We start from the raw sequence: 24,964 nt of genomic DNA on the forward strand, positions 1-24,964 counted from the left end.
AAAACGAAATCAAAACTCACTTCAAAAAAACAAAATTAAGTTTATTAACCATACAGTGAGTGAATGATGTGTGCATGTTATAGGTAATGTGAACTCAATCAAAACCAAAATCCAAATTAAAATCAGCAAAATGTTCAATTTCATGAACTTATTAAAAAAAGCAAACAACACAATAAAAGTTTAACTTTAGCTCTTGAATATTTAATCGAAGACTTGAAGAAAAACTACATTTTAAGATGAATTTTGAACAAGTTTTGCTCACCTCTTCTTGTCTCTGCCGTATTGTTTTCTTTTTTTTTTTTTTTAAAGCTCTTCATTTATATTCCTAATATATGGAGAACTTGTGATTACAATCGGATGCCGGTAGTAAATTGCAAACGAATGTCTAATGCGGGCCTGAATTTAAAAACTATTTTTTATTTTCATCGTTAAGTTGACTAACACTGAAGGTGTTGCGATAAGGGCGAGACTCATCTGATCTTGTTTTCATTAATTCGATCCTTTTCCTGAATTAAACGTCCTTAAACACGGCTGGCTATGCAAAGCAAAGCAAAACTGTAATCGGTATAAAGATGAGACATAACCTTAAAATGTTGACCAATTGCCCTATTGCTGCGCCAATAGGCAAAATCCAATACTCTTTAAAAATGCATACATAGTAATATATATATGTATATATACATATTTATATGCATATTACACATTTCACTAATGATTCCTTTAAAACGATTAACGTTCACGCTACTCTCCAATAATTAAATGTAATTTTCCAATACAAGTTTTTTTAATACTCGAAAAAAGATTATTTAATAATTTTTATCTTAAAAACTTTCCACAAGTTCTGATTGCGCAATTCTAAAAGAAAACAAAAAAAAAAAAAAAAAAAAAAAAAAAAAAAATGCTTACTATGTAAAATGAAAAATCTATATTTTAAAAAAAATATAATGATAATCATGTGTTAATATTTAAGAAAACAAAAAAAATAAATAAATAGTAATTATACATTTAACTAACGCTTATTTCTATATATAAGGGCTTACTGCAAGCGAGATGAGCGCATATTAATTTTATCGTACCGTTTGTAACAGCATTCACCGAAGATCGTAAATGTTAGGTGTGCGAAGAATAAGTCTCCGCCTATGTTTTAGCACAATTTTACTTTGCCCAATGTACGGTCCAACGACATTTTTTATGCAAAATATTGCATTAGGTCCAAATTGGATAGTCGCAAAAGAAACCGTCATGCCTAATAGAATGGAAGCGTAGCTCAGAAGATAATAAATATATTATGTATTCAAACCCCTTGCTCCGTACGAAACGAGCAGTGTATAACATTCGCATCAATTTATTATTCCCAACGTGCCAGGGATCGAACTCGGCCCGGCCGGTTGCATACAAGATATTCTAACCATTGGACCATACGGTATCCAAGTTGACTTCAAGAAATTCTTCTTAAGTTTAAAAAAAAGGTTGAAAAAAATGACGTAAGCCTTGTTAGTGTAGCAATACGATTTGTTTTTCTCCGCGAAATAAATTCCAGGAGTAAAGTTCTAAAACACTAGCGTCTTAGACTATCGGCTTTATTGAAAACTCTATCGTACTTGAGACTTGAACCCACGACTTGTTGAATTGTTAGTCGAGATCTTTTGGTATAATTTTTCACGATTCTCTTCTCTGAGGAGAAGATCGCGGCTAACAACTCGCGGCTACGATCGCCGATTCAAATCGCACGTGCTATGGAGTTCTCAATACAGGCGAGCATATATAATCTAAGTTATAAATAACGGAAATATAATATACAATGTGACCAGGTTGCGAATCCGCACTCTTCACAATGCATTGTTACGATCATCGACAGGCTATATATATTTATGGTTCGTTTGCCAACAATATTTTCTGTAATGTCGTTTAATATTTCAATAATTCAGCAGTTCGTGTCCAACTTTTGGAATTGAAAATTGGCAAACGAACGGACTATTGGCGATTGTATCGAAAGGGCATCTAGCTGATCAGGACTTTATTTTGCGTATATATATGTACATATATACGTATATGCAAAACTGATTTATTTCACTGAAGGTATATCGATCGTGGCACAACATTTTGGTTGCCATCATCAGTAAACGAAATTCAAATATGACTAACGAGAAAAGAAGCCGAAGAGAAAAAGTTGAAAAATGCGAGTTTGCAAAATGCCTAAGGTGAAGGAATCGAAAATATCCTACATACTCGTTAAGGAAATGTAAAATTTTGATATCAGCTACACCTCATCATTTTTGTTCTATTGAGAGTAATAGCAACATCTCTTTCGAGAAACATATTTCTTATGTTCAAATTTTTATGCCGCTAATCCCTGCTTAGTGATATCTTCACGTTGTCAGCTATTCTTTGCTCTTTCACTTTTCAATTGTTAAGAATAGTTTTTAGGATAATTTCCCGGTATAATTATCACCTTTGAACGTCGTCTTCGTTTAGCGTCATGGGTTGGCTGAATTTGAAAGGGATCAAGAAGTAATACCAGCGTTGTATAAACGAAATTCCGATTTTTATATTATATTGAAAAATAGCAACATTAGCATCCTCCCTATTAATCGTAAAACAAGCAAATGAAATGAAATAAAATTTTATGCATATGTCCATACGTCCATACATATCTCGATTAAAGAACCAGGATATGAATTTAAGTTCTTTTGGTAATATCTGTCTGTCTATGTGTGCAATGACGTTTTTCTTTTCAATTAGGAACGCAAATGTTATCGATTTATTTTCATAGATTATGTTCAGCAAATGATTTGGTTCGGTATTTAAGAAGCAAGTGATGTTGAGTGCTCAAGATTCTTATTAAACTGTTTTTGCTTTTTAAATAGTTGGAAAAAAAAAAAAAAAAGAAAAGAAAAGTTCCCATTAAAGGTACACAACGTATTCTATAATTATTATAATTAATTTATGTTGTCATTGTATATATGTATGTATGTATATATGTATGTATATATGTACACATGTATATAAGTATATTTGTATGTATGTATGTATATAAGTGGGTGAGAGTGTGCTAAACTTATCAAATTCTATGTATGAGACTTTTCTACTTTAAATTACAATAGTTGAGTAATTTAAAAATTGAGATAAATGCTTGATAACAATAAATAACAACAAGTAAAAGGTGTTATTTTATTTGCAGATAAAAAAAGTAAATAATTTTGAAAAAAGCAAAAAAAAAAACCGAAAAAAAATTTAATAAAATTTTTTCCTCTTTCAAGCGAATCTCGACTACCCACCGCCTAAAGCAAGCACATGCACAGGTGAAAACTGTTTGTTTATTAACAAATTATCGATAGCTCATCGAAAGTTTGTATATATTCGTAAAAAGAGTTTCGAACGATATCTAATGCAGTTTAATACATTTTCTCACAATTTCTTTAACTATTTGGATCAATTAGGTTCATTTTCAAATTTAATCTATGACCATTAAGTAGAAATTTCAAGTCTATAGATTGCATCGCAATTTTAATTGATGAGTTTAATCAAAAATCTATGCATGTATTGATGGTTGTTAAAATCTACGATGAATTAAGATCGGAAAACAAAACTACAATTAGTTTCCAAATTTCAATATGGAAAATCACTTTTTTTTTTTGTTTTCTAAAAATAGCAATAAATCAACTTAAATAATTAACTTTATGTAATTTGAAATATTTATATTGAATTTTTTAACACAAATTTACCACACGTGTAATACACAATTTAAATATGATTTTTATACCTATCATCGAAAGATGAGAAGAAAGCTTCAGAGACTCAAAAAAAAAAAAAAAAACAAATATATAAATATACTTGATCAGTGTCAAAGTCTGAATTGATTTAAGCATGTCTGTCTGCCCGTTGCTCCGATTGTGTAATGTCGTACAAATGAAGCTATCGACTATAGATTTAGTAGAAACATTGGAAGTTCTTGTACGGAAATGGGACAAATCGGCCGAAGGACACGCCTATAGTACCACATAAACAGTGAACAACTCTGTTGTCAAGATGGATGAAAATTTGCATTTTTACGCGTTACTCAAAAACTATATTTGAAATTATATTCTATGGGCGATGCTGTACAAAAAGGGGAAAAATTGACTACAAAATGTTTTTTTGTTTTTTTTTTTCAATCAACCTTTATATCGCGCAGAAGTAAACTTCAAGGCCACTTTCAAATTGGGCATGAATTGGCGCACGTTTTCCGCTCTTCGCCCGTCCGCCTGTCTGTCTGCCCAATTGTGTGTCAATGGTAAACATTCTTTTGCTAAATGGAGACATTGTCTACAAATTTTGCAAAAGAATTTAAAAATGAGCCAAACGGTTCAAAGAGCAGGCCTACAACACTTGATTGATATAAAAAATTTGGTCATGACCGAATATAATTTTCCCAATTTTTTTTTTTTTTTTTATTATAGAAAACAAACTTTCAAAATAATACTTAGATTTCTTATTGTAAGAATATATTTGTCCATAATTATTAGCCCATGATATTCAGCAGATTAGTTCAGCTATGCCAGTAAACTAAGTGAGCTATCTATTTTGCTCGATTTATTAAGATTAATAGCTTATATCAACTGCCCAAAAAGCTTTTACATCCACTCTTGAGAGTTATAACAGATTTATTATGTCATTTGTAGTCATTCGTAGACAGTATAAAGTGTCCTTTCTTCCGAGAGAGAGAGAGAGAAAGAGAGAGTAACTGCATGAAATATGTGCTTTATAAATCTCTAATTTTTGTACTGTAAAACGGCAGACATACATGCTGACTTGGATGGCAGTTCTGTTTTAGATCTGATTTCTGTGAAACAGAATCAATATAATCCTATATTTTAATATTTGAATTCGACTTCATTTTATTTATTCATCTAGCTTATGGATAATTATATCTGTGAGTGCCCAGAACTGATTAATAATAAATATTATTTATTGATACCGGAACTCGTTAAGAAATTTGTACTGAGAAATTCTAATCGATCATAAATATTTGACTCGATTTCGCATAAAAAAAAAAAATTGAAACATATAATGTTCTCGATATAAGTTCATTGTCACGGGTATTTATTTACAAATAAAATATTTCCGATATATTCATCCGTGCAATTTAAATTCCAATATTGGTCTTACTTTTTGATCTGTCAATAACAATATTTTGCTTTCTTCTTTTCTTTTATGATGATGATGTTTTTCCCTTTCATTAGTGAATACTAATAATAATAATAATAATAACATTAATAATCACTAGTACCTGATATGCACAGCAATCATGAACTTGAACTATTATAACTGTGACATTATAAAATGTGCAGCATTGTATGATATGTATATATATGCGTACATATATATGAACATGTCAACGGCATTACGGTTGACAGCCCTCAGGTTTATAAAAATTATTGTTACTATTATACTATACGTGCATTGTGACTGATAACAAAAAGCAAAAAATAAAAAAAAATAAAAAAAAAAAAACACGTTAACAATATAAATTAAACAAAAAAAAAAAAAAAAAAAGAAAAAGAAAAGAATATATGAGTTGTAATAAAGGCAAGTAGAAACACGGCCCCCCACCCCACACACCTACTTTCATCTACACACAATTTTTCAATACAAGGCAGTCTATGGAGTCGACTCTAAATCATTTTCAACAGCATTCGTTTCGAGGCGAAAAAGTCCAATCGAACTGATGGATGTATCAAAAGCTCCCAAACAAGTTTTCGCAACTTTTTCTTAAATCATTAACACCAGATTGCTGGATGTTGGCTGCACATAATACCTGCTTTACCCGCAATCGGTCAATTTAACTCAAACACCTCAACTAAAGATTTTTACAAAATATTAAATATTTTATGCAAAGCCTTGCCTTTACGTGCATGCATTACGTTTTTAAAATATATTAACTGTAGATTTTTTCATTACATCTAGCAGAGACCTGACCTCGGCCTGACTTTCTATTTCTTTTGCATTATATTCGAACTTGAGAATTCAATCGTTTTGATCCCGAATTTGTCTGACTTATTCGACATGTATTCATCAAATGGGTCTAGTCTGGCTTTAGTTGCGACCACTTGCTCATCGGCCGTTATGTCTGCCTCAAGTCTGTAATAAGTTTGATTGTTTTCAATTAATTTCGTCCCCATACTTTATTTATTCGTCTGCATAACACATATGGATTTCTTGGACTCTGAAGTGGGCAAAGGAAAGGAATTAGTATTTGTATACATATATGATTTAAAAAAAAAAAAATTAAGTCAAATTAACTCGCTCCGGCAGTCTAATGTTAAGAATATGTGGACTCGAGCATTGTCGTGATGGTAGATGATGCTTCGTAGACTTTACTTGACCTGGCCGCTTTAATCGTATTAATTATTGATGGTAAAGCGGGGAATCAAGCACCCGGCCAGACTGGAAAGGGGCATGCATTAAGGATAACACTTTAAAATAAAATAAGATATTTTGTAAGAACACGAAAAGAAGTTCGCCGTGAACGACATTATCCGAAAAACTTAAATTAGTCAAGAAATGAAAGTAATTATTTAATAAAGCAATGAGGACGAAGAAGAGAACGAATTACCTTAAATCCGTTACTGATGATGACTTTAATCATTAAGTGCTTACATGTATTGTGGTCTACTTTTCCCTTGAAAACGGCATTTATTGAGAGAAATTGCTTCATTTTTTATTAGTGAATATATCTGCAATCAATTTCTGCAACTCTTTCCTATCTTTCGGGCAATACCGTGGCGATACCGTGTCGAAAAAACGATAATGGTTTGGCAGCGATCCAATCATCGACCCATTTCCGCTCTTCTACAGCTTTGCGCAGCTGCGTGCCAGCCACGCCATACTGCATCGATTTGAACAAATGAACGCGCTATGCCTGATGAGTACGCTGTATGCGGCGGAACTTCCCATTCGTGCGACAATGCAACAGTGTATTCTTAATCACTCTTGCAATGTGTGCGTGAGGATGACTTTCCATCTCTTAACTGCTATTGCTGGTCTTTTATGCAGCAATACATCGTTCAGTTTGTTCAATTGATATCGGTAGACATCTGCAGTTATAGGTTGTTTCGGTTCTGGCGGCTCGTATTACACTACGCCTTGCTGATCCTACCATACGCTCAGCAAAACTTTATAGCAATTCCGCTCGACTAACCCATGGGTTATCGCGATATTGAAAAGATGTTCGAAATGATATTTTCCCTCACAATTCCTATGGTAGCCGTTTTCCTTCTTTTGGGTCTTTCCCGGCTTTCCTTCAAATCAAGCTACAAAAGCAATGAATGTCGAAAATGTAATTTTGAGTGTTCCATGATTACCGTCCATATACACTAAACAAAGCATTAATACTAAATAGAAAATACAGAGAGAGAGAGAGAGAGAGAGAGGTCAAAATCATCGCCATTAACTGTTGTGTTCATTGATATTTCGTATTACTTTATCAATTTCATCGTGAGATATCGCTGATCAAAATACATGCAAGCACCTCTTATACTTTGTGTAGAGATGGACCACATTGACCATTTTCGCTGGTGAAAAGACAAAGACACTTTGCACATCTTCAAATTATTTTCACCAATAGACATCGTTGACCAATAGACACCGGACCGCAAGACCGTAATTGTATCCAAATCTTACTTGTTCCAAGGTAAGGCTTATGGTCTTATTGTAGGACTTTTGATCAATTAAGGCAAATGATAAATGCATGAAAAAATAGTCACTGAATGAAATCTTCGCTGAATCGCATTTACAGATAATAAATAATAAATATTGCATTTTTTCGGGCAATCAACCAAATTAAAAACAATTGTTACCATCTTTAGCATTCAAGTTTAATGGATTTTTTGGTTGGCTTCAGTTTTAAAACAAAGGAATTTTAATCAATTTTACATTTTTTTTTTATAATAATTATTATGTAAAATTGTATTAATAATAATAATATATGAAATTTTCTTAATTACTATCGTAATTATTAATTATTTTATAATAAATATATAATTATTCTTAATTAATCGTAATCATATTGATTTTTGTTCTTTTTTCTCTTTCCCCTTTTTAGAATTGAATAGAAATATTCGAAAATCTCTTGCAACGCTCGCGGATACAGGCAAACATAATAGAGACGCATCATGACTGGCTTTACAAACAGCGGTTTCGAAAATGATGAACCTGTTAAGGTAAGAGCGCATTCTATCCTAATATTTCAACTCGAAATATCATTGATTAAATCAATATCAATTACTCAGAACTGTATAGTTGGTATCAATATGATTATACGGCTTAAGTAATATTGATTTTCACATCTTTATGCTTGTATGTCACTTGTAAAGGTTCCACATGGTACACATTGTGCAAATGCATGTAATGATGTGCGATAGATCCAACTCTTGTTATACCGATGGATTCAAAATCATTTTTTTTTTTCTGTCTTTCCTATCTGTCCATATTCTTGTGTTGTTTAATCCATAGGTCGCATATTTTGAAATATTTTGAAAAATTTTCTTAAACTGGTATGTTTTGGCTCAAGGACGAACCCTATACATCACTATTCGGATTGAATCGTTCTACGATCACTTCCCATGTAACGCTTTATTTTGAAAAAAAAAAAAAACCTGAAAATTTTAAACTTTTTTTATAAAAATCGGTAAGTGACAGCATCGGGATATATTACATTGATGCAGAGCATTTACACTGGGTGGGCCAATGTTCAAATTCCCTTTTTTTATATATATAAGCTTTCCAATGTAAAGTAAGCCTTAATATGTCGAAAATGTTTCATTTCTAATATTTTATGATGAAGATTAGGCCATGATAGTAATTTTGCATAGACATCGATTACACCAAAATTCGGATCATTTAAGTATATTTGCAATGCACATAATGGTTCTAACGTGAAACGGGTCTATTGCGGTAAACATTGGTCTATCATTGTAATTTGACACAGAAACGAATTGTAGTAAACTTGGACCATGTAAGTCTGTGCTTTGAAGCCTACCGCTTGCAAGCGGTCCCATTGAAAGGAGGTTTTTGTATAGAAATAAATTTTAATTTTTAAGTCATTTCTGACGTAAGACAATGAAGAGTAACAAGAAAATGAAATTGACTACCAGAAAAGTCATGCCTTTACAAGGAGCCACGTAACATACACATTTTGGTATTTTATTGTGATATTGAGCAATGAATTTTGCCAAGTAAAGTAATGTAGGGTATTAAAAAGCCGACTTGCATAAATATAATGTTCATTTCATAATTCAAAAAATTGCATATACATCACGATAGTCATGGCACAATTGGCTTAATTGCGTTTTGTCTCCCTCTCTAGCCCTCCTCTTTCTTTCTTTCTCTCTCTCTCTCTCTCTCTCTCTCTCTCTCTCTCTCTCTCTCTCTCTCGGTCTCTGCGTGTTGCAATCTTGTGAAGGTCACTGATTGATGAAATATTTAAAGCATAGAAATGAAAATCCTCATAAAATATGCTGAATAAGTGTCTTCCACTTGACTTTACTATTCGCAGACTCTGTCTCTGATGAAGCAGGAATACGAAAATTGCAATTTCCTTGATTCCTGTATCTTCATCACAAGCACACAAGTTTGATAGGATAATCGAAACTCCTGAGCACTTTTAGAAATTCGATCTTTTCATATCAGATGTCTACGTCCAAAACTGCCGACAATGTATTTGAAAACCGAAAACAAACTTGGATCAAAAATAATTCAAAACCGTTTCGGGCATATCTTGCAGCAGTATTTGGTTGATTGACGATATTCAAATATAAAATATTCAAAATTCTCCCTAAGATTTTTTTCTTTATTATTTGAAAAGTCAATGTACTTCCATTAACGTTTAGCATGATAATTATTGTTTACACAATTCACACAACATCACTTACACCGGCATATTATGCATCTGGGCAATACACTTTACACTATTCATATTAGCTACAGCAAGATGACGATAGGTAAAGTTTAAACGAACGATTTGCTTGCAAGGGAACAGCAAAGACTAATTGCAATCTATAAGAGAAAAAGAGAAGACTTGGGAATTAGTAGTCAATGTGACGAATCATTGTAGAAAAATTTTAAATTTCGAGTCCCCCCCAACTCATCTATCCAAGTCGAAAACGGCAAAAATATCTCAAAAAGCATCATAAAGCATCTTATTGCGTTAATATCATTGAAAATGTAACGAACGCCCTCTCTGTATAAAAGTAGTGGTGAATTAACAGAGCGATTGCAAAATTTCATCCTTTTTTTTATTTTTTTTTTATTTTTGAGAAAATGCAATTACAAGGATAGATAGATAAAGTCATAAGTTAAGATTCAATGAAGAAAGCGAAAGGACGATAGTCTTTGTCTCGATAATTATGATCTAATTGTAAGTTAATTAATAGCACTTGAAAGCTACGATCCAAGTTCTAAATAGATCGAACCCGAGCCGTAAGCATAAGCAATGTAATCACTTATCGCCTGGAGTCTGGATATATTGCCGATGCTTTCAGTCCTATAAATTGTACTTCGGCCTCTCGGTTTCCCGGACTCTCAATCCTTTCAGTTCGATTTATGACAATTTTTGCAAAAAAATTTTGACTTCGCATAAAGCTTATGCCTATTGCAATGCTTGTTGCGATGACCGTTACATTGTACTTTGTCGACTCATTCTACCGCAAGATAAGAAGCTTAATATGAGAAAATTATTCATACAAAGACAAAAGACTAATTCTCCGGTAATATATGAATCAATAGTTTTGAATTTATCATATGTGTTATATGTAGAATGTATATATATACATATATATTTATACTCATATGAAACTTGATGTACTAGATTCTCTTGCAAATCGTAATAATAACAATTATAATAAATAAATGTTCTGTATAATGATATGACCTTCAGTCTGTCTATACTTCTCTAATATATATATATATATATATATATATATATATATACAAATCATTATTTTATATTTTATAATTTATTTTCATTCGATATCTTTGTTTAAAATCTCTATCTGTATGTGAAAACAAAATACAAAGACAAGAAAGAAAGAAAAAAAAAAAAAAAAAAAAAAAAACAGTTTACCTATATTTAGTTTTTATTTAATTTCATTTATAAGAGGAAGCACATTAAAACACTATTGATTTCCTTAAGAGAAAGGAAGCAGACATCGTGTCTATTTATATGTAATATTAACGTATATTTTTCTTAATTATTGCAATATAAGTATTTATGCAAATCTATGATTAATAAACAACTATAATAATAAAATTTTTAAAATGCAAAATAGAAGACGAAGACATTTATGGCTAATTCATATCATTCGCATATATAGATACCTATTACATTTATATATTAACAAAATTTACGCATCGCATTCGAATATGATGACATTAAATAATTTATAGAAATCTTAATCGTTACACTAACTTAACTCTTTATTCATATAATATATATATATATATATATATATATATATAATAGATCGATAATTTCGGGGAATATAATTAAAATCATTACTTTTCTTTGCCACTTTCAACTTTTCAACTTAATCTAAATATATTTTTAACATTTCGATACCTTTTCATAGCACAATTTCTCTCAAGTTGTCTCGAAATTCAATTTAGTTCCAGCAATCATTTCAATAGTTCAATAGTCGCTCAATAAGTTCTTTAGAAAATGCATAATGCATTGATTGCATTGCGATATCCATTTGGCTAATAGCTGTCTTCGATGTCCAAATTTTCATTTAAAAGTAATAAATGCACTCACCTTGGAATGTTGAGCATCTCTTCTAACTTGCAGGAGAAAATCTTAATACTAATGATATATATATATATATATATATGCAATATGTTTTCTTGGAAAAACAAATGTTTCTCATTTTTTACAAGATTTTGTAAAGCTTTCGAAAGCTGAACTATACAAACTACAAAAAGATCGCTTATGCTTAGCAAAATAGTACAATTTTATGATTTCATTGTACCAGAGATCGAAAACCTGGCTTATCCCGATGTGCCCATTGGACCATTGAACTTCAACAAAGTCTTATTAAGTTTTTATAGTGAAACAAGAAGAAGAGTTATTTTCAAATTAAAAAATTAAAAAAAAAAAATAAAAATTTATCTAAGTCTTGTTACTGTCGCTCTCCGTCTTTAAAGAGGTAAGATAATTATAATCTGTTGTCATCGAATCGTTTACATCAAGCACCGTTATCGTATAAAAGATTAAAGAAATATTAACAAATAAATTTACATCTTCCATAATATTGGGTGGGTGTGGCTGATATTTTCCATTTTCACCATAAAAGTGGAAGCTATTGCGGGCTATGTGCTGTAGTTAATGAGTAATAAACCGAAAAGCACAGAAATCAAAGATTTTTTCAGTTTCGGTTGCATAAGCGTGTGGGCGTTGTAGGTTTATCCTATGACCGATTTATGTTATTTTCAAATTCTTTTGCAAATTTGTAGGCGATATCTTGATTTTTGCGAAACAGAGAATGTTTACCGTTGATATTACACACTTGGGCAAACGGACAGATGGACAGAAGCGCAGAAAAAAATGCCTAGATTCATATCGAATTTGAAAATGGCCAAGAATTAATACATTAATACATTAATACATAATGGTTTCTGCGCCCTATAAAGGTATTGAAAAAAAATTGATACACTATGATATTGGGTAGGCGTGGTCAACGTTTTCCATTTTTGTGCACTTATCCGCTGTAATTTGTGAGTAATGAGCAAAACGCCAAGTTTTCCTTCTTTTTGAAAAACAAAGGTGTTCTCAGTTTATGCAGTATTGTAAGCGTGTCCTTGAAACAATTTAGCCTATACTCAATACCAACTTGCGTACAAGAACTTTGAGTGTTTCTGCCATATTTGAAGTTGATGGCCTCATCTTTGCGGCCAGAAGAATGTTTAGAACAGACGTTGCACAGACGGACAAACGGACAAACGGACAATGCTCATATCGTTTCGAAATTTAATGCTGATCGTGATATATATATATATATATATATATATGTATAGTGTATGGGGCCTCTGAAGCTTATATGTATATACATATATATTAATATTAACATCGAATATATTAATTAGATATATGAGTCAAGGAATTTTACCCTTAATGTAAAAGTGTCAGAGAACTAAAATTTATTTTGAACCTGGGCAGCAAAGTTAACTTGCTGCAACTTGAAATTAAAGCCGCTCATGACAACCATAAAAAAATTACGATTACATAATGGTTTTAAACATCCGTAGAGAATTTCAATACACTTGCATTGTTATGACAGTTGTAACGCTCAAATATATATATCGTATGAATGATTACCATACGCCTTTTGACAAAGCTAACCCATTCTTGGCAGCTTGTCGGTTGGAAAGAACGCTATTGCGTTAAGCTTACGCACACTTTTTCGTTTTAAAATTTGTTGCTGCTAACACTTTAAAAATGGATCGAATTTATTTTAAAAAGTAGGTCCAAATTCGCTTACAAATATTTGTCCATCCATCTGTGCTGCAGTTGTAAGTATTGCAGTAAGCAGTTTCTTAACCTCACGAAGCAAATTTGCATGGAAAGACATCGATAAGTTAAGAGTGACTTAATGACCTCGAAATCGAATGTCAAAAATAATCTGAGCCTGTCTACAAAGGCGGTTACGCTCTTAAATGATTCCCATTTATTGAAAGTTTATTTAAAAAAAAAAAAATTAAAAAGACTTTAAATTTTCAACGGCGCTCCCCCCCCCCCCCCCCCTCCCCTTCCCTAACTTAAATGAGATTAAATTGTGACAATCAATAAAAGAGAAATGAAAATTTCGTAGAAGAAATTTTATAAAATACGATCATCATTATCTGCCAAAATGTAAGGCGATGGTGTCCCTAAGATTCGTCTTAAGAAAAGTAAGGCATTCTTACTTTTTTTATTTATTTATTTATTATTATTTTTTTTTGTTTTTGTGTTTTTTTTTCTTTAATGCTATCAAACCCAATTTATAAATGTCCCTTGTTCAGAGCATCAGTAAATTGTGCAGAAAAATAAGAAAAGTTGCGAAAACATGCCCTGCCTAATATACGATTGTAAAGGTACACGTTGAGCGTGTAATAAAAAATTGTAAGAAATAAACATAAAATACGCCAAAAGGCCTTTACAGTAGATGCCATAAAATTAACGTAATGCACACATACACACACACGCACACACACACACAACGTTTGCAGCAATTTAAACGAATGAAAATTTGCACACCCAAACATATTCAATAACCATATATATGTAAGATTTTATAATAAAAAGCGAACTCTGAAGGCAAGTATCTCTTACACGAGCCAAATCTAAAAATAAATCTCATACATTTTCATTATAAATGTCGCTTAACAACAACACATGCCGAGATGCGGAGACAAAAAGAAAATAAAGAAAGCAAAGGCTTAACGAGCATACAAAAACTAAAATATTATTCACATATTCACGGGTTAGCCGCATTCATAACTCCCATAATATCATTAATATTCTTCTTCAGATACCCTGCAACCATAAATAGCAAATGTCTTAAATAATTTCTTCTACCTCTTATACTTCTCTTTCTTTTTCTTCATTTTCTTTTTCATCTCAGTCTTTACTCTTTTACTCTTTCTCGCAAACGCAATCAGAATAAAATTTTTGAATACCTTTTGCTGATATTACGGTAGACAAATAGATAGACAGATAGGTAGACAGACAGACAGTTAGATAGATAAATAGAATTTTGAAAATTTCATTAATTAACCTATTAATGTACACATATGCTATGGTTTCACTGTCGTCATAAGCCAGCGAGACATTGTCTCTGTACACTCTATACTCTCTTACCGATAGTTAGTTAATCAGATTTTGTATCGAGTTTTTACTGGTTTAAAGTGGTTATTGGTTTCCTTACTTGTGTGTGTGTGTGTGTGTGTGTGTGTGTGTTTCTTAATTTTTATTTTTTTATTTTTTTTTTTAAGTTTCGTATTTATGCATGTGTACGTATGCATGATAGCTATATAGCAAGCCATAGAGTTGTCTGTCTTTCTAAGCTATCCATACTCTTGAGCACCTGTATCTTGTATCTTGTGTGTCCATAAACTTGCTGCTGTATCTGCTTACAAGAGAATGTGTGTTTGTGGGTATTTAAATATTTTTACAAATTTTATTGACAACCACTCTTTTTTTTTTTTATTTATATTTTTTTTAAATTTTTTTTATTTTTTGGTTATTAAATTCCATTGACTTACTTTTTCCGATTCGTATGATTTACAGACGAAACAGGTAGTTTAATATAATTTTAAATTTATATTTCTTAAGTTATACCCCATCGTGATAAAGTTTATGTAGGTCAGCGGAAAATTTAAGAAATTTTTTAAATATATATTTGTTATTGTATTAAATTTATTTATAAATCTTTAGGAAATCCCAAGACTAGCCGCTATTCACTGTTAATAAATAATTAATTTAAATAATTCTGGTAAAAAATTATTACTATACCATTAGTTTATAGAACGATCGTATTGAACCGAATGCGATTGAATCGCATTGAATCTACAAGCTGCGGGATTTAAGCTTGCACAAAGTCCCAGAAATTGGGAGAGGGGCTTTATTCACGCCAGGCACCATCAGGTGGTGGTGTAAAAATCAACATACCGTTGCCGATTAATACGATTGTTCTGAACATTATTGATTACGAAAGATAGCTGAATCATGCTTTATATTTATAAAAACTGAACGGATTGATGGCATCAGCTCATCATATATTTCTGAATGGATTTAATTTTTTAAGAAGATTTTCTGTATAAAAGAGATACATAAATTTTGTGAAATACACTCGAAATTTTTGAAATAATTTTTTTTATTTTTGTACCCCTCATCACTCAAGAGTGTGCCGGTCTATTTATTTTGTCAAAACGTTTACAACGACCAGAAGGAAGTTTCAGGTTCTTTTTTTATACCGCGCTTCTGCGCGGTAACCCAAAAACCCCATAAAGTATATAAAAATTCTTAAGCAGTTTTGAATTTGAAATGCATATAAGAATTTTTGTCTGTTTGTCGGTCCATCCGTCCGTCTGCCTAACTATCTAATATTTATGTATCATCATCATTAACCCGTAGAAATTTTCAAAGGAATTTGCAAGTGACTAAGACTTTTCAAGGGACATGCCTACAACGCCCACACATCTATACGAAAAAAGCTTTTATATTGAAAATAAAAATAAATCACTCTCGGCCCAGTCCACATTATAGAGAATGAAAATTTAGTTCTTTCATTTTTTTTAACTTTTTCATTACAACGGCAGTGGATAGATAAAATCGATTCGATCACCACCGACTATAATTTTTTTTACTTGTTCTTTTTGCTTTTTGCTTACAACGTGTAGAATTGTAAAATTGCGATTTAACGTCGATACGGAATCTGTAAGCTGCAGGACTTAATCTTTCAATTTTTGATATCAATTTAGAAATGATGCCCATCAAGAACATCGTTGTTTAAGATAAGGACAGATAACAGTATTTTCTTAACCTAAAATTTAATGCAATGATAAATGCAATTTATGTACCTTACTACATACGTTTGTTCGTGTGTGTGCTTGGTAAATCGTTATAGTGGTTGCTTGCAATTTTTAAACGAAAGAGATTTATTTTGATAAATTGCTTGCTTCACTTGCCAAATCGATTAAGTCCATTTTTGGAATTTTATTCAATTTTAATATCAAAGCACTTCATTGGCTCCTCGCAATATATATGCAAAACGAATTTCTCTAATAATAAGTACTAACACCACTAAATGACAAAATCGTTTTGACCACTGAATAATAAATAATTTATTTACAATATTTTAACATATTTCTCAACTTTTTGTTTTATGGCGTTAATCGATTTGGCAAGTGAAGCATCCAAATAGCGAGAGAATAAACGTTGCTTTCATTATTATTATTATTATTATTATTTTGGAGTGCAGTCCAAAATATATGGAAATTGTTCAAAACAGTTTTTGTAGCAACCACTGGGGGATTCTTTCATAATGTTTGTCACAGCCAAACAGAAACTTCAGATAAACCGTGAAATTCTGAATTGAATCTCTCTGGTCATGCCTGTTCGTCTGTGTGGTCTAGTATTGCTGACGCTCTCCTGGCCATAAAATTCTAGATATAAATTTCAAATTCGATAGAAACATTGGAAATTCTTGTACGCCGTTCCGTATTGAAAATGGGCATCGAAAATGAAATGAACAGTAATGTGTACACAAGATTTGACCTTAGTCGCCTGCGATTTTCTTACTTATCATAACTATTGCTATAGGAAACGAAAAGATCATTGATATCATCTTTAGTATTTCTGATTAGAGATTTTTACTCAACTCAAGATCAGCAGTCATGTACCTCCAAAGTGCCGATCCACAGCTGTCGGCTTTTGTAAGGCCCCGAAGAGGCATAAATCTTCTTGATTTAAATTTTGTAGAGTAAATGTGGAACTGGTTACACAAAACAATCTTGTCCACAGTACAAAAGTACTGAGCTTATTACAGGTAACATTAAATCGAATTAGTCAGCAATGTCCGCAATTATGAATTGTGTGAATATCATGACGATAATACAGTGGTAGAAAGAGATTCTCTAAAATTAACATGTAGCTCAAGTCATGTAAGTTGCAAAAGTGAAATATTTATGAAAGCTTCATTGGAAATTCGGAAGTTCAGCCTTTATACGCTAGTTGTAGTGGTAGATTGTATTCGATTAAAGCGAACATAGCGACTGGCTGATAAGTGTTGGCCGCCGTTTACATGCCATCGCATTCAATTAAGCACCTCGTTCACCGTTCACACAACAATTTTTTTCTTGGGCTTACATATCTTGCAGGATATGGCAAAGGATACAACGTTATATAAATATATATATGAGGAAAATGATTAATCTGTGAAGAGTTGAAAGCAGATACAAAGACTGAGAAGAATTTTGATTTCTGATTATCGTATCGCTCCAGCGCTGAAGAAGTTGCGAAAATGTGTCGATGATTGGATCGTTCCCAAGTTGCGGGAAAGATTGGGAAAAATTTTAGAAAATTATGAGAATATTTTCATTAATATACATATGTATATTCATTATCGATTTTTCTCAATAAATACCTTTTTCAAGTGAAGAGAAAAATGATCGAAATAAGTGCACCTAATACCTAACTATATAGTAAGCGATCTGTCGGAAAATTGTAGATTGATATGTCTGTCACTTTTTAAATGAACGTCAATACGATGCAATCTGATGTGACATTAGAGAGAAATTTTCCAACATATTGCATAAATATATATATATATATATATATATATATGTGTGTGTGTGTGTGTGTGTGTGTCTTATGTATATATTCTTTTGAATTTTTTTTTCTTTTAAACTATTCATTTAGTGTAGAAGGAAATTTTTATGCAAAGATTAGATGATAGATGTTTAAATATATGCCATACAGTTGTTTATCTATGCATGCAATTGTGCATATAACGCGAATTGCATAATTGATTATAATGCCAAAAATTTACAATAGACTGATGATGATGGTCTCTTGTAACGCAACAATAAATAATAATATTAACAATCCTCAAAAAATCATTTACAAATTTTATCTCTTAATATGTGCGCGTTCTATGTCCTAACATGTGCACTATTATTCGTTGAAATGAATAGAAAGAGACCCGATTATCAAGAAATTTAATTTAATTTAAAGTCTAAAATATATACTCATATTAGGTCGAGTCATAAGTAACTATCGTTTTTTATATTGTTTTCGTTCATCTTGTTTTCTACGTCTCTTGTTGATTTTGCTCGGAAGGACGTCCCGCCTCTTAAGGTCGTATCTTCATAACGGAATTTTACAAATCACCTTCTAATTGCCTGATCAGTTATCAACTCTTCACCGTATACGCTGCATAGTTTTTAAGATGTCACCTTAGCGCTATTGCAAAGCATTACATGTCGCATATGCACTGTTTGACCCTCCATTACAGAGGTTAAGGAAAACAATTGATTGTAAGATTCACTGCGTAAAACTGCAGTTGACAGAAGACTAACCGAATCCTCATGCGAAACTCCTTTGTTTCGGTGACTTATACTGGGTGAATACGAACAATAGATTCTATCTCGCTGCATCGGTACTTACTTATGATTAGACGCAATAGTTCCTTTCTTTCCGCCTATCATCAAACTTTAACGGTGCAAAAGGTTTTGAAATTCCGTTCCTAACATTCGAAAGAAGCGTCAGAGACATAAATCTCTGCCGAAAAGTACTATCGATATTATCGATAGACCTTGATGTGCTTTTACCTCTTTTCACGTACACGTTTACCGTTCGCATATGAAGCGTATATATATATATATATATATATATATATATATAACGATGCGTCTACCAATTACAATCTTGGAAATTCGAGAAATTGGGAAACATTTTTGAGACATGAACTCTTCGACAAATGGATGATGAATTTGAATAATTTGAAACATAAAAAAAAAAAAAAAAGAATGAAAATGAAAATGAAAATGAGATAAACCCTTGATCACTGTCCAATTATTAGTCTGTTGTTCGTTGGTCTGAATCTGAAAGTCGATAAAACAAAACCAAACAAAAAAACACCAAAAAGCTTCACTCGCTTGTGTTAAAAAAATCGCAACATATTAGGTAGTCCGGAAATTTTTTTGCGAATTTTTCACCATGAAACAAAATAGTTTTTTTTTTTTTTTTTTTTCATTTATGCATCTTTTGAATGAATTAAGTTTTTCTGCAATCTCATGAATGTCTCTTATATGTCGATCAACCGTTAGTTGGTCCCCATCAATGGTATTTAGCCAACCTACCAGAGATCGATAAAGTTTCCATTGAAAATTTCCAGAACGAAATTTCGCAAGTAAGCAAGTTTGGCAAATTCGCTCTGCTCCATACACTGTACATATTTCTTTACTTGCTTCGGCAGCTCTTGTCTTTTATGCTGACTTCAATCTTCCGCGTCTTACTTATATATATGTCACTTTGAAAATTTTTTGTTACGAAATAAACATAATCCTGATCTACACAACAATATATATAAACACATACATATATATATATATATATATCTGTCTAGCTATCGGAAAAAATTTGATTTGATTTCATCGGAACTATTTAATATTTTTGGGTTTAATTTGCGATTTCTGTCATCATATGAATCGAAAATCCTTGCTTGAAATCGTCTCATCATAAGCAGAAAGCAAAAAAAAATAAAAATAAAAAATAAAATAAATAAATAAATGAATAAATAAAAGTGGATTAGAAAGTCATTAATGGGTATCCAAAATTCGCTTCAAATATAAATAAAATAAAGCGTTGCTCCCTTCGCTTTTTAAAATGAGAATTTGAAAATTTCATTCACTTTAGCTACGAACCGTTGGCTATGGACTGTTAGCTATAAGCTGCTTGTTATCTGTTACTATTTTTTTACTTCTTTTCCAGTTACACGTTATCTCTCTCTTGCTATTGTGTGCATACACGTTGTTCGTTGTTATTTGCGTATTATTTTGTAAGGCGTTTTCTTTTTCCTTTTTTTTTTTTTTTTTTAAACTCAAAAAGTTCAAGTTAGAAATAAAAAGAAAAAATTTGTTAACACATTGTTAAGTACACCGGGTTGTTTTATTACATAATTTCTTATACATGAAATAAGTTTCTATTATAAAGTTTTCTTAGTTTTTCGCTTTAATATAAAACAAAACATTTATCATATAAATCTCATCTGATTTATGTAGATTTTTGTTATGTGAGGAGAGATTTTTATATAAAATTTTTATTTTTATTTTAATTTTTTATTTATTTATTTATCTTTGCTTATTTAATTATCGCTATTGTCTATTGCGTTTCTTTTATAGCCAAAAGTTGGCTTTGAACCGGACACAGCATCGCTTAGAGAGAAAGTTATACTCAATCCGGGAGAGAAATGGCGCATCTTAAAGAACATCACCATAATATCTTTTGCTTTTATGGTTCAATTTACAGCCTTTCAGGTAAGTGCTTATGTAATATATATATATATATATATATATATAAACTTGCTTTATCATTATGCCCTGCACGAATTATTGTAGAGAGTAAGTCTACTATGTACGGACGTATGTATTATTGATTGCGTGGACAATCCATATCGTGACCTAGAAGATCGATTGTATTCGCCGTTCCCTCTAGGCCACCAGTTTGAAGACTCTTATGAATCCCGCCCCACTTCTTTGGATCGGCGCAGCATACCATGTCCTGCGTTATGAAATGCTCTCTGATTCTGCAGATGGCCGCACCTTCACATGGAATATGATTGGACGTCTTGGCAAAATCTGAATGAATTGCTATGAATGCATATCCACATTTTTGCAGGTGATACCTGAAGGAATTATAAGCCGGAATTATAAGCCCGCAATTATATGTAGATCACTTCTCCTTACTTCCCGTAGTCTATGTTGCATAACAGAAGATTTTATGAATGTTTTTGCTTGCCATTGTCCTGCAAACATCTTCCAATGGTAATCCGAATTTTCCGTGCCCATTGCGAAGTCAGCCTCTTAATAGGGCTTAGGTATGCCAACAGACAAAAGTTCAGAACCTATCGGAATCTCTCGGGCTCCCCTGTCGGCTACACGGTTTAGACAAGTCCTTCGTTACCCTCAACACCCCAATGGCAAGACACTCATATTAGGTGCACATCGTTGCGCCTGCCTAGCTCATCCAGTGCTTCAAAGAACTTCAAGACAAACCTAGATGTTATCATTCGTCCATTTACGATATCTTCTGCTTGGGATATGCACTATATCCCATTGAAAACTCGGGCACCGATATCCAACCCTGGCTTTGCCATTTGCCAATTTCGAACCGTTAGTATGCCTTTTCCTTGTTGCCACCCCGATCGATTAATGTTTAGCCCTTTATCCTGGCATCACTTGTGGGTAAGTGGCAGCCAAGCAGGTTATCTGCAAATGCTTAGGAATGCAAAAAAAAAGTGCACCTCTCCGATTCTACATAACTTGCGTCGATTGACTTGCTTCTTTCAAGAAACCCAAACATAGTCCAATAATAGTTTTGCAGGATCGAAAAACTTGTAATGTTCAATGGTTTTTTTTTTTTTTCTTTTTAAGTCCTCAGCGAGAAAGAAGGAAGAGCTAAGCAAAACAGCAATTATTTTGTATTATGGTAGTTTGCATACTTTCACTACAAACTGATTACTTAGAGGTTTTGTTGAGAACTGAAAAACTGAAGTGCTAGACTCTCTGCCACTATTTTATGATTTCTTCTCATTCCAACGCGAAAAAGACAAATTAGGTAAACAATATTTTTGGCAACATTTTATAGTTAAAAAAAAAAAATTTTTCTTTTTCTTGGTTTCAAAGCCAGCACCATTTAAGTGCAATGGGGAAAAGAGTGAGTGTCGCCCATTAAATCTCTTTCGATATTAAAAGATAGTCATCGAAGAGGTCTATACGCGCAAAGCAAAGATGGCCTTGCTTTTTTTTTGGAAGGCTATGTTAAGGAAGTACTTACGATTTTAAGCGGACAAGGATCGCAAGCTAGAGAGGCGTACATTCATCCCCTTTATCCGCCGCATAATTTTCGAAAGCGTCCGAATGATCCGTTGAGCCGATCTTTCACTTTCCACAATGACAACTGATCGGATTTGGATTCGGATTCGGATGTTTTCACTAACTCCTCAACGGATACAATCGAAATTTATTGTAGCTAAGTTTTTTTGACGTTCCACAGACTCGACTAAAACATCGTTCGTTAATATTCTTCTTCTCTTTGCGCCGATTTCGAACATTTACATTTTATTTATCTGACTTTGGAATTGCTTTGATATTTCAATCTTGCTCTCCTCCTTATTTCAGGGTACCGCTAATTTGCAATCGTCGATTAATGCTACCGATGGCCTTGGCACAGTTTCGCTGAGCGCCATTTATGCAGCTCTGGTGGTCTCTTGCATATTTCTGCCTACATTAATTATACGCAAATTGACCGTAAAATGGACTTTGGTGTTTAGTATGTTATGCTACGCTCCTTATATAGCGTTCCAGTTATTCCCACGGTATGTCGTTGTAGAGAGTGAGCAAAAATTTTCATTAATTAATTCTTATCATTCTTCTTCTTATTAATAGATTTTATACTCTGGTACCAGCTGGTATTCTAGTCGGTTTAGGTGCGGCTCCTATGTGGGCTTCGAAAGCCACCTATTTAACTCAGGTGGGTCAGGTTTATGCCAAAATAACTGAACAAGCGGTAGATGCGATAATTGTAAGATTCTTTGGCTTCTTCTTTTTGGCCTGGCAAACAGCGGAATTATGGGGAAACTTAATCTCAAGTCTTGGTAAGTGAAATAATAATACATTTGCGATATTAAGGCGCTAAAGCGATATATTTTTCTATTTTTGGTATCGCATTGCAGTGCTCTCTAGTGGGGCACATGGTGGCGGCAGTAGTAGCAGTAGTGTTAACAACACTATCACAGCTGAAGATCTTCAATTTTGTGGTGCCAATTTCTGTGTCCATCGCGTTAATGGCCATAGCAATTTGGAACGCCCACCGGAGCATGAAATCTTTGAGATCTCTATGATATATTTATCATGTATACTTGCCGCAGTAGCGATAATAGCCATTTTCTTGGATCCTCTTAAACGTTACGGTGAGAAACGTAAAGGCTCTCAGTCAGCTCAGGAATTATCTGGCATGCAGCTACTTTCGGCCACATTTCGTCAAATGAAAAAGCCGAACCAACAGTTACTTATACCGATTACGGTGTTCATTGGCATGGAACAAGCTTTTATAGGTGCCGACTTTACTCAAGCGTATGTATCCTGTGCTTTGGGTATACATCAAATTGGTTTTGTGATGATATGCTTTGGTGTCGTTAATGCTGTCTGCTCAATACTATTCGGTTCAGTGATGAAGTATATTGGACGAACTCCAATTATTGTATTGGGTGCTGTGGTACATTTTACTTTAATTAGTGTAGAGTTATTTTGGCGTCCCAGTCCCGATAATCCCATAATATTTTACGCTATGTCCGGCCTATGGGGTGTAGGAGATGCCGTATGGCAAACGCAAATCAATGGCTTATATGGGTTACTCTTTAGACGTAACAAAGAGGCCGCCTTTTCAAATTACCGCCTCTGGGAATCGGCAGGTTTTGTAATTGCTTACGCATATGCAACTACGCTATGCGCGCGGATGAAATTATACATATTGCTGGCTGTGTTGACTTTAGGTTGCGTGGGTTATGTTATTGTCGAAATACTTTATAGACGAAAGGTATTTAAAAATGCATTCATTATTATTATCATAATTATTAAATTTCATTTTTCACATTTTTTAGCAACGTAAGGTTAAGAGACAAGAAAAGGATGAATTTGATAAGAAAGAGAAAGAGAAGGAAGCCGAAGCTAATAAAACTGGAATAGATAGCAATATTAATGGCTTGCCGGTATCGGTTGAGGAAACCGACGATGAACTTGATGATCTCGAAGAGGATATTATAGTAACTCATTTCTAAATAAATATATATGTATATATATATATATATATATAGAAATTAAATTGTTTAACGGAAAAGCTGTTTAAAGCTTTTCCTTCATTTTAGCTTGTAAATCATTTCACGAGCTTTAAAGTTTACACATACACACACACACACACACACACAAACACACAAACACACACAAATTATATACTTTCACTTACATTATACTTATATGTTAAGTACTTATATGTTAAGTACAAAGTTTAGGAAAAAATACTTTTATTTTTATGATTATTACAAGCAAAATAACAACAATACCGAATGAAATTCTCAGCATACGGTAGTGAGAATAGTAAATTATTACTTTTTTTTTTTTTTTTTTTTTTTTTTTTTTCTCTTGCAAATCTTTTTCACTAAAGAATGAAAATGTT

The 24,964-nt window shown here is 32.6% G+C and overlaps 1 protein-coding gene across 1 annotated transcript; it reads left to right on the top strand.

The window, feature by feature from the left end:
* Positions 1 to 24,874, top strand: LOC119634173 (UNC93-like protein). The gene is made up of 7 exons (XM_038028187.1): positions 1 to 83; positions 8,084 to 8,201; positions 20,914 to 21,048; positions 22,912 to 23,108; positions 23,179 to 23,387; positions 23,466 to 24,328; positions 24,393 to 24,874. Exons 2-7 carry the CDS (start codon positions 8,154 to 8,156, stop codon positions 24,567 to 24,569), a joined length of 1,629 nt encoding a protein of 542 aa, XP_037884115.1. The 5' UTR covers positions 1 to 83; positions 8,084 to 8,153; the 3' UTR covers positions 24,570 to 24,874.
* Positions 24,875 to 24,964: the final 90 nt, after the last annotated feature.

This window comes from Glossina fuscipes, unplaced genomic scaffold (assembly GCF_014805625.2).
Source record: "Glossina fuscipes isolate IAEA_lab_2018 unplaced genomic scaffold, Yale_Gfus_2 0, whole genome shotgun sequence".
Taxonomy (NCBI): Eukaryota; Metazoa; Arthropoda; class Insecta; order Diptera; family Glossinidae; genus Glossina; species Glossina fuscipes.

Excerpts from the sequence above, each read along its gene's own strand:
- LOC119634173 (XM_038028187.1), top strand. The coding sequence starts at position 8,154 with ATGACTGGCTTTACAAACAGCGGTTTCGAAAATGATGAACCTGTTAAG. Across the intron at positions 23,109-23,178 it reads GCGTTCCAGTTATTCCCACG|ATTTTATACTCTGGTACCAG; the intron begins GTATGTCGTTGT and ends TCTTATTAATAG. Across the intron at positions 23,388-23,465 it reads AAACTTAATCTCAAGTCTTG|TGCTCTCTAGTGGGGCACAT; the intron begins GTAAGTGAAATA and ends ATCGCATTGCAG.